Source organism: Lolium perenne, chromosome 2, assembly GCF_019359855.2.
Source record: "Lolium perenne isolate Kyuss_39 chromosome 2, Kyuss_2.0, whole genome shotgun sequence".
Lineage (NCBI taxonomy): Eukaryota > Viridiplantae > Streptophyta > Magnoliopsida > Poales > Poaceae > Lolium > Lolium perenne.
Window position 1 is genome coordinate 226946219 of NC_067245.2, and position 11070 is coordinate 226957288.

Consider the following 11070-nt stretch of genomic DNA (forward strand, 5'->3'; position numbering starts at 1 on the left):
GGACATGACCCTTCCAAGCCGTCGGTGAATACTTGGGAAGCAGTGTTGTCTTAGGGTCAGGAAGGACATAAACATGTGTGGGTGAGGCCAAAGGTTGCACAGGTTGACGTTGTTTGCGATACTTTAAAGCTTGCTAGCTTGTGCCCTCCATGGAGGATGAGCGGGAGGCCGGGAAGATGGCCACCTCTCTGATATCTCCCTGGACACGAGGAAACAATCATCGTTGCTGACGGTGAGATTGGAGATAGCACCAACACTTTGGGCACGGAAGGAGTGAAGCGATGTCTAAGGATGGGAGATTGGACTCGTATTGCATCATCATCAGCGGTGTGATGGGCATGGTGAGGGGTAGCGCAAGGATGTTGGGAAACACTGGAACATGCAGATCGCGCCAACGCCCGTTCAAGCAGATCATGTTGCGGCGTGTCAACCGATGTGAAGCTGGCACCAATACTCTCCTAAGGGCGTCCATAGTAAATGACCATGATAGACCTACTGTGGGATGTAGCCAAGATGAGCTCACCACCATTGATCATCAGCGAGACTACTAGGAGGATGTTTGTTGCACAAGCAGATCGTGACTTTTCTGGTGTAAATTAATAGTCTGAATAATTATACGAGCTATATACACTACAAGTCCCACAACTTGTCATCAACGTGCAAATTAGTCCCACAACTTGAAACATGTGAACCGGCGGTACCACAACTTGTATCGGACGAGCAAAATGGTCCCAAACCAATCGTAAGCCAACACATGGCGCTGTAACTTTTACATAAGGACCCCTACATATTTTTCTGTTGCCCAATTAATCTTGGTGCTGTGTCACCATGCGGGTCCCACATGTCAGTTGAAGGAAGAAACAATTAAAAATAACATGGGCGTGCCTGGGATTCGAATCCACGAGCAATGACAACGTGCCACTGCCTAGTATGTCCTAACCATTACCGCCCAAGGTACTTTGTGATTAACCAGAGGTCATACTATATTTAACAGAGCGGCAGCTAGTTCTAAGGCAGATGCCAATGGTAGTACGCCGACGGCGCCGCCCGTGGTTATCGAAACCGAGGAATTTTAGGGCATCTTCAACGGGTCGACGTATTTTGGATGTCCAAACGAATATGTTTGCGTCGTTTTAAATGGTTGAAATCGACCGCGCGTCCGTTTGCGTCGGGGGTGGCTCCAGCGGCAAGACGCATAATATTTTTTTCATTCATAAAAGTTATAATTTACATTAGAAAAACATAAAAGGCCATAAAGGCGTGGTAAAACTAGGTACTGCCTACCATCTCGTCTTCAATGTCATGCTATTGCGACGCCGTCCAGCAGTGCACGCTCGCGGAAGCCGAGACGCGCCATTAATTCGGCCCTGGAAAATCTGCAGCGCGCCGCCCGTAAGTAATGCTATGGAAGACGAAGTATATGTGCCTCCGCCAAGCGGGCCCGTGCGAGGACCTGGCGGACGACCGATGCGTCCGCGCAGCGTCCGTAGAGATGCAAACCTGACGCATATTTGAACCAGGTTTGCATCGCCGCGGACGCCTCGATTACTATGCATCGCCCCGCTAGAGGTGGTAGCAGACGCATTTTCAGCTCGGACGAACGCAAACGATCGCTCAACGTTCTTTTACGTCGCCTGTTAAAGATGCCCTCAGTATGCGATGGCGCTGCCTGTAGTTGTCGAAACTAGTTCATGGCCCAGAAAGCCACAGCATATCCTTGCGGCGACGTCCTTGTGGTTCTCACGTTAATATCCTCAGTTATATATTAATGATTTGTTTTATTAGAAATTACATCAAAGTAGTTTGTGCTGTGGTGGTATATGCGTCCGGATTCTGGCAGTTGGTTTTGTGTTCGAATGCTCACTCACACTTATGAATTTTAATTGTTTCTTATTGTACCAGTAGGTGGGACCCACATGTGAGGCAGCACCAACATCAATTTGGGCTAGAGAAAAAATAGGGACGGTTCTTTTTGTAAAATTTACAATGCCACATGTTGGCTTTCAATTGGTTTGGGACCATTTTACTCCTTCGATACAAGTTGTGGTACCACAGGTTCACATTTTTCAAGTTGTGGGACTAATTTGCACGTTGATGACAAGTTGTGGGACTTGTAGTGTATATAGCTCTAATTATACACGATGTGGTTTCAACGTCAGTGAGTACTAACTCAATTAGTAGTGCCCGGTGTTGTTGCCAGATACTACAAGCTAGCTTGAGAGCACACTACCAAAACGCTACATCGACTTTTTTTCCAAATTAAGATTCTTTATTCTTAGCGTAATAAATACCTAGATCTGGTTTTGTAGTGGACTAAAATACTGCACAACCTGGGTTTGGTTAAAGGATGGCTGTCAGGTCTTGCGAGATAAATGGCCACGAAGTCATAAAAGGATAGTATATGTATTGGGACAAAATTAGGAAGAGGTCTGCTTCAGTGGTTCGTCCGAAACCAAACTCGTGTAATTCACAGGGGTGCTGGCAAATCTCAGCAAACATGCCATTCACAGCGAAGAGGTGTCGACAAATCTCGGTCATCTTTTTGTTCTAAGCGTAGGTGAGTTTCGGAGGGCGCGGACCATTAAAGCACATGTCAATTAGGAAATGTTGCATCAATTATTTTAAAACTAAGACACCCATTTTAGCATATATCACCACTGAACCAACATCTGATTCTTTTTACCGAAGATTTCATTCTTTTTTCACGTGCTAGGCATTTCCGAAAAGGCATCCCGAAGGTTATCTGGTTCAAATAGAACATCTATGCATGTTCTTTGCGGGAAAACTAGGAAAAATTTCCTTAAATATTTTAAAATTAAAACCTGCTTTTCTTCATATAATCATATTTATAAGATTAGAGTATGCGGTGGTTTTTTCCCTATCGAAAATTGCCTCTTCGATTTCCTATAAATTAATTTCGATGGTTATAATACATTCCATTATATGTAGTAGACCAACTTATCACAATCTTTTGATTAGTTTATTTAGTTGGTATATGTTTTGAGACAACATCTTATTTGCACAAACATGGAACTATAATAAGTAAATGACACAAGTATTAAAAAATGCGATAAAAACATTTATGCCAATGCAGAGAGCTTTTTAATTTTCGTAGCAACGCACGCGCATTCAACTAGTTTATCAGTAGATCCATCTTAAAATATAGTTTTATTATATATCACTTTGAGGTCATATATGACTAGTAGAAAAAGGGCCTTTAGTCCCGGTTCACAACGGGCTTTAGTCCCGGTGTGCAACCGGGACTAAAGGGTCGCGACTAAAGCCCCCCTCATTAGTCACGGTTGCTTACGAATCGCGACTAAAGGTCCGTCCACGTGGGCGGCTAGCGTGCGCCTGGGCGAAGGACCTTTAGTCCCGGTTTGTGTCCCCAACCGGGACTAAAGGCTATTTCGTTAAAAAAAAATTCATTTGGGTTTCTAATTTTTTTCACTTCGTTTTTTTTCTATTTTTTTTCCAGAATTTCTATTATTTCAGTTATTTGCATAGCTTAGTCTTATCTCTAACTACACTTATCTCTAGTCAAATTACTTACTCGTGGTCAAACTTCCCGCTCGGTCACCCATCCTCCCACTACTCCACCTTTAGCACGCTTAACTTAAGTGTTCCATTCCGTCCCGCATCCAAGTGCTACGCGCGCATGTATGTGATACTAGTATCATATCAATCCTATTAACATGTTGGTCGATGTCACATTTTTTTATTGTTTGAATTTCAAATAATTTTTTTCATAAACAAAAATAATGATGTAATAATAATCGTGAATAAATAAATAAACATTAAATTTTTAATTTTTTGATTTTTAAATATTTTTTGCCAAACCTAAACCTAAAAAGATGAAAATCTAAAAATTGTGTAAAAGTAATAGTAATCTTTATGCTGGATGCAATTATTAATTTTATTTTTTTGAAAAAATTTAAAAATATAAAATCCGTAATTTATAGCAAAAACTAAAATCTTCCTGCTTTCGTATTTTCATTTGGAATTTTGAGAATATAAAAATTGGCTAACCGGGTAAACCCCGGTGAATTCAGATGTAACTTTTTCCCAGGATTTTTTTGATATATTATACGTTTTTTTTTCCGACGTCGTATGCAAAAGTTATTGCGGTTTTACCATTTTTTAACCTTTTTTTTGCAAAAAAAGTGAAAATTTGAATTTCTTAATTTCTCCGAATAGTAGGTTGCATAACATACAAGAATCTGGAAACAATTTTTTTTTTGAATTTCTATCATTTTCTTTTGTATTTTACAAACCAAAAAAAGGCGATCCACCGGGGGGGTGCAGGGTGCGTGGGAGTAAAAAAACTCGGAAAAACCTTTAGTCCCGAATGGGGACACCAACCGGGACTAAAGGGGTACCCTTTAGTCGGGGTTGGTATTCCCAACTGGGACTAAAGGTTTTTCCGCCGGCCGCATCCCTCCATAGCCCTTTAGTCTCGGTTGGTGTTACCGGGGAGCATTAGTCGCGGGTCGCCTCCCAGACCGCGACTAAAGCCCCCTTTAGTCGCGGTTCGAATATTTCCGGGACTAATGGGGGTGGACGGAAGCCTCTTTTTCTACTTCCTCGGGTTTTTATTTAATTCGTGTTATAAGTTTAATTAAAGTTAAACCATATCAAGTTTGATAAAGAAATATAGAAAACTATATTAACATCAATGATACAAAATCCACATAATATAAAAATATATACTTTATGCCGATTCTAATATCATTGGTTTTACGTTATAGATGTTTATTTTATTTTTCTAAATATTTGATTAAATTTTTGCTCATGCCTCTGGACTTTGACTGAACTTATAAGGCGAAGTAATTTTGTTTTCTATAAAAAAAAGTTAGTCAAAGTTCCACCAAAATTTCGTGTAAAACTGGCTGTCTCAGTTTTATAAAACTAGCTCATTGCCCATGGCCACTGTGCCCCGTGTTGCCATGGGCACGCCATGCACGGCGCAGAGCCCGGCACCGATCTCTATGGCAGCGAGACAACCGAGCCAAGGGTAGCGATTGTGGAAGCGGAAATACTGAAACCAAACCATGCAAGCTAGAAAGATGACCTTGTTCAAAATTTCTTCATAATCTCACGCCTGAATTTGGCTGAAAATCCACAAAATCCTTGCACAAAAAGCAAAACAGCTATATGTACCATGTAGCCTCCTCGTACCAACCTAATCTAATTGCTTTTGTTTTGCCATTACAATCTTGTTACTTCTTCTAGTGAGGAAACGTCGCCGCGAGGAACATGTCTTTCTCTGTCCCGACCCACCCGCAGCTACGGCAGCTCTCGCCGCCACGGCAGCACTGGTTCACGCCGCCGCTCGACTTCCTCGCCTTCACGGTCAAGTGACCGGCAGCAGGGACGGCGCCGTGGACGACCTTGACCTCGACCAGCAGCTTGGGCGCCTTGTACCCGCCGCCCAGCTCCCGCCCCACCGAAGAGAGCCTCAGCCAGCTCTCCGTGGACGCCGACTTTGTCGCCACGGCGAGTTCAGTCCGAGCCAGCACCCGCGACGATGGCCTCCCCGTCCCCAGCAACGCCGCCAGCCCGATCGTCGACGGCCGCGGCCTCCACCGGAGCTCGAAGGCGACCTTGCCCGGCGCGGCCACGGCGGCTCCTTGGCCGTTCCCCGCCAGCTGAAAGCGTACCAGCTCACCCCATAACACATCGTCTTCGGGGCCACCACACGGGACCTCCCGCGTGTCCACGCGGATCCGTCGCCTGCCGTCGCCGGCCGGGACGTAGTACCTCACGAAGAGGCTGCCTTCGAGCCGCGCCTCGATGCCGGTCACCCTCACGACCTTGACGTCGAACTCCAGGCTCGGCTGCCTCCACAAGATCGCCATGCTAGCTATCTTCTCTGGCAGCAAGTGTCGGAGTAAACTATGCGCTGGTAGGGAGAGCAGTACTTGCACTTGCACTGAACTGGATGATGCTTTCTTGGATCGCTGCGCGGCTTATATAGGATGTCCGCGGCTCGCCGGCAAGTGGAACTACTTATGCATATCTCCGAGTGCTCAGTGGCGCGCGGCCATCATCGAAGGGATATGCATATGCCTCATGGGCGCAGTCACTACAGGAATCAGGGGATATGCCGACGGCCGCCGGCCCTCGGCGTAGCACAGCGTTGCCCTCGGCACACGGTGCGCCGACGGTGCCCCTCGGCGTATCTCCTCGGGGAAGGTCGGCCTCGGCAGAGCACAGGTGACCCTCGGCGTAGACGTCACCGTCGGCGTAGCCGCAGAGGGCCGACGGCTGGCGCCACCCGTCGGCGTAGCGGCGCTCGGCGTAGCACAGTGACCGGAGCCGTCCGTCTAACGGCCGTTTGTGCTACGCCGAGGGGCACACCGTCGGCATAGCGCACCACGTGGCGTGCCCGTGGCTTCCCTGGTGGCATCTACGCCGCGTCTACGCCGAGCGCCGCCCCGTCGGCATAGCGCGCCACGCGGCGTCTCCTGGCTCGCCTGGCGAGCGGCTACGCCGAGCGCCTCCCCGTCGGCATATCATGCGCCGCTGCATCTCCTGGCTCGCCTGGCGCAAGCTACCCCGAGGGGTGATGTCTACGTTCCCCCTCCTTTCCTGTAGACAGTGTTGGGCCTCCAAGAGCAGAGGTTTGTAGAACAGCAGCAAGTTTTCCCTTAAGTGGATCACCCAAGGTTTATCGAACTCAGGGAGGAAGAGGTCAAAGATATCCCTCTCATGCAACCCTGCAACCACAAAGCAAGAAGTCTCTTGTGTCCCCAACACACCTAATAGGTGCACTAGTTCGGCGAAGAGATAGTGAAATACAGGTGGTATGAATATATATGAGCAGTAGCAACGGTGCCAGAAAATAGCTTGCTGGCGTGTAGTTGATGGTGGTAGTATTGCAGCAGTAGTAACGCAAAGAAAACAAGAAACAAGCAGTAGTAACTCAGCAGTATTTAGGAACAAGGCCTAGGGATTAGACTTTCACTAGTGGACACTCTCAACATTGATCACATAACAGGACAGATAAATGCATACTCTACACTTTTGTTGGATGATGAACGCATTGCGTAGGATTACACGAACCCTCAATGCCGGAGTTAACAAGCTCCACAATTTGTTCATATTTAAGTAACCTTATAGTGTAAGATAGATCAACATGACCAGATAGATCACATCAATACCATCATAATGATAATTAACTCCACAATCTACAAGAGATCATGATCATAGCCTACGACAAGAACCACACGGTGCACACACTAGTCACCTTTACACACGTGCAGGAGGAATAGAACTACTTTAATAACATCACTAGAGTAGCACATAGATGAATTGTGATACAAAACTCATATGAATCTCAATCATGTAAAGCAGCTCATGAGATCATTGTATTGAAGTACATGGAGAGAGATTAACCACATAGCTACCGGTACAGCCCCGAGCCTCGATGGAGAACTACTCCCTCCTCATGGGAGCAGCAGCGGTGATGAAGATGGCGGTGGAGATGGCAGCGGTGTCGATGGAGAAGCCTTCCGGGGGCACTTCCCCGCTCCGGCAGCGTGCCGGAACAGAGATCCTGTCCCCCAGATCTTGGCCTCGCGATGGCGGCGGCTCTGGAAGGTTTCTGTGGTTTTCGTCGAACGTATCAGGGTTTTCGCGACGGAGGCTTTATATAGGCGAAGAGGCGGCGCAGGAGGGCTTCTGGGGGGCCCACACCATAGGGCGGCGCGGCCCCCCCTCTGGCCGCGCCAGGGTGTGGTGTGGGGCCCCCAGGGCTCCCCTCTGGCGGCTCTCGGGTGTTCTGGATGGTTCCGGGAAAAATAGGAACCTGGGCGTTGATTTCGTCCGATTCCGAGAATATTTCGTTACTAGGATTTCTGAAACCAAAAACAGCAGAAAACAGGAACTGGCACTTCGGCATCTTGTTAATAGGTTAGTTCCAGAAAATGCACGAATATGACATAAAGTGTGCATAAAACATGTAGATAACATCAATAATGTGGCATGGAACATAAGAAATTATCGATACGTCGGAGACGTATCAAGGGGGAAGCCGTCGGCGTAGCTTGGACCATTTGGTCCATGTCGACGCTACCCCGAGGGGGAAGCCGTCGGCGTAGCTTGGACCATTTGGTCATTTTTTTGGTTTTTTTGCTGTTTTCCAGATTTGGCAGATAATAAAAGCACATAAAATTCACAGGAACTTCGCATGAAGTGCAAATACACATAACATGAAGTGCATACATAGTGTCATAGTGGATACATAGTGCCATAATGTGCATACATGGTGCCATAGTGTGCATACATGGTGCCATAGTGTGCATAAGATACATGGGACTACTAGAGGAGCTCGTCGCCGCTAAACACCGGCCCGGGCCGATTCCTTCCGGTAGAAGCTGCGGAAGAACCACCGGGAGAAGGACCGGGAGAAGTACCGGGAGAAGTACCGGGTGTAGCACCGGCAGAAGGACCACCATGATGAACCGGTGTCATGTCCCTCCCACCACCCTGGTTTCCGGAACATCCCGTTCCCTACACACATGTTCCCGAGATGTTAGCAATTTGCGAGGCAAAGGAAAGCCGTAGTATTCGGTTTGGCGAAGAACTTACCGTTGTTCTCCCATAGTACTCCGCAGCGAAATTTTCCTTCGATGGCATGTTTGGCGCAGGCCCCGGAAAGGGAGGCATCGGCCCTAAATCCACTGTCTGTCCAGTTTGATTGGCCACAAACGACGCCTGCAAGATAGTTTACATGTCAGTCTTTGCAGAAATGAAGCATCAAACTAGGGGAAAGTGGGACTTGTCATCATTTGCGAAAACAAAGGTTGGAACTTACATGTATATATGCCATGTACTCCATGAACTGCTGCTGGTGCTGGTTGAAGGCCACCTGATATTCTTGATGAGCGGCCACGTAGGCCGCCTCGAAGTCAGGCTACAATTTCACAAATTCATGTCTCGTTAGCACTTAGCAATGTATGAACGAAAGTCGGAAAGAGGATGGAAATGAGGGAAACTTACGTCGTATGCGGGTTGTTGCCGAGCCCGGCGACGAGGCGGGAGAGGGGGGCTGTCCTTGGTGAGTCCCGCCTTGAGACGCGTGAAGGTCGTGGTGAGGGTATGCTTGACGGCCTTGTTCAGCATGGCGAGACGGCCATGCGGCAACCCTCCGGACGACAGGACCAACGACTCCTCGTCGACCTCCGCGCTCATGGGGTCATCCACCTCCGGGTGACGATGCCTCACCATCTCGCAGTAGTTCTCGACGTCCTCGGCGTAGGTGCCGAAGTACTCAGGGAGCGAGGGCTGAGGCTGCGAGAGATCAGGCTTCTTAAGCCGCATCTTGTTGTATATCTCGAGGTCAGACATCTCCTCCTCGGGTCCTAACGCGGCCCTCTGCATCGCGAAAGGAAATGTTGTGAGTACCAACTTTGAACCTGAAGGAAAATAAAATGTATACATACCGTCTTCCCCTTGTAGCGCTCGTAGCTGAGGTTTCCCCCACAGTGTGTGCCACCGTCGCCTCGGTTCTCCGCGTTCCGCCTCGCCACGGCTGCAAAGTCCTCGTCCATCTTGAGCCACCTCGTCCTAACCATCTCCTCCCATGCCTCGGCATGCGGCTCGGCCCAATCGGGGATAACCTGAAAATGCAATACTCAACTCAATCTAATGCAATCGCAACTTAGTAGCAATGTAGAATCTCATTGACATTTTACTCACCGACATGTAGTCCTCCACCGTCATCTCGTACTCGGCCTTAGCATTCTTACCGACAATGTCCGGCTTATGGACCCTCTCGCCTCTCTCTGCCCAGAAGTGACCCGCGGACGTGATCCTTTGGTTGTACCACACCTGCGGTGTCAACCTCTCACAAGTCGCCCGCAAAGTCCTGTTCGCGGCCGTCTCCTCAACCTCGGGCACCACACGATAAAAACACTTCAATCATGCAAAAAACAATTGTGAGATTCATGAGTTAGAACATTGGGGTCATCAAATATGAACGAAGCTCGAGAAAATATGTCTTACCCAAAACTTTCTCATCACGGCCTCAGCAGCCGTCGGGAAGCCTACGCCGGGCACTCTCGTAGTCCGTCCAAGTAGTGGCTAGCTTCTTCTCGCCACCGGGACAGGCCGAGGGATAGTACTTGCCCGGCCAGAACTTCCTAAGCAAAGCTCCAATCATGCTGCTAGGCAGGCGCCCCTTGACCCCCGGAGGAAATATCCAATTGCTGCACATGAAAATCAAACATTAGCACATGAAAATCAAACATTAGTACATGAAAATCGAAATTGCCAAATTAGTACACTTACTCAGGGCCAGCAGGAATAATAAGGGTCTTCGCCTCATGGGTCTTAGGCTCCTTCCTCTCGTCGGGGACTCTCGCTTCCCCACGAATCTTCAGTGCCTTCGGCCGCCCATCCTCCTCCGGATTCTCAAACCCGCGGCTAGAGTCCTCCTCGGCTCTAGACTCCGTCTCCGCCTCCTCTCTAGACGTCCCCTCCAAAAAGAACCCGGAAGCAACGTCGCACAGCCGAGGGTGGTGGCTCAAAGTCCGGTCCTCCCCAGCCACCTCCACCTCCACCTCCACCTCCTCCCAAGCCACCTCCAGCTCCACCACCTCGTCCCCATCCTCGTCCTCGTCCTCGTCCTCCTCCTCCTCCCGCGCCGTCCTCGTAACGCAGATTGCGACGCGGTGCCCTCTCACTCCTTCTAACATTGTTCTTGCGTTGTTGCATCTTCTTAAGCAAGCTCGACGAGTCCTCCTTGCCGCCGCTCATATTGTTCAATCACCTGCATTGAGAAAGAGAAAACAATTAAGAAGCATGTTGAAAAATATATAAATAGTAAGCATAAAGACACTAAACAATTAAGAAGCATGTTCAAAAATATATAAATACTAAGCATAAAGATACTAAACAATAAAGAAGCATGTTGAAAAAAATATAAATACTAAGCATAAAGATACTAAACAAATAAGAAGCATGTTGAAATATAAACACATAAAAGACCCTCACCAGCCGTCATCAATCTCATCGTCAATCTCATTTTGTTTCTCCTTGCCACTATCACTATCACTATCTTTTGAG

General features: G+C 47.9%; 2 protein-coding genes across 2 annotated transcripts; both read right to left on the reverse strand.

The window, feature by feature from the left end:
* Positions 1 to 5067: 5067 nt before the first annotated feature.
* Positions 5068 to 5909, reverse strand: LOC127335087 (uncharacterized). Its single transcript, XM_051361677.2, has one exon. It carries the CDS (start codon positions 5856 to 5858, stop codon positions 5229 to 5231), a length of 630 nt encoding a protein of 209 aa, XP_051217637.1. The 5' UTR covers positions 5859 to 5909; the 3' UTR covers positions 5068 to 5228.
* A 100-nt stretch (positions 5910 to 6009) lies between these two features.
* LOC139835744 (uncharacterized) lies at positions 6010 to 9384 on the reverse strand. The gene is made up of 3 exons (XM_071825607.1): positions 9004 to 9384; positions 8819 to 8917; positions 6010 to 6342 (listed from the first exon to the last, which is right to left on the reverse strand). The coding sequence occupies exons 1-3, from the start codon at positions 9382 to 9384 to the stop codon at positions 6010 to 6012; spliced, it is 813 nt and encodes a 270-aa protein (XP_071681708.1).
* Between the last annotated feature and the right edge of the window lie 1686 nt (positions 9385 to 11070).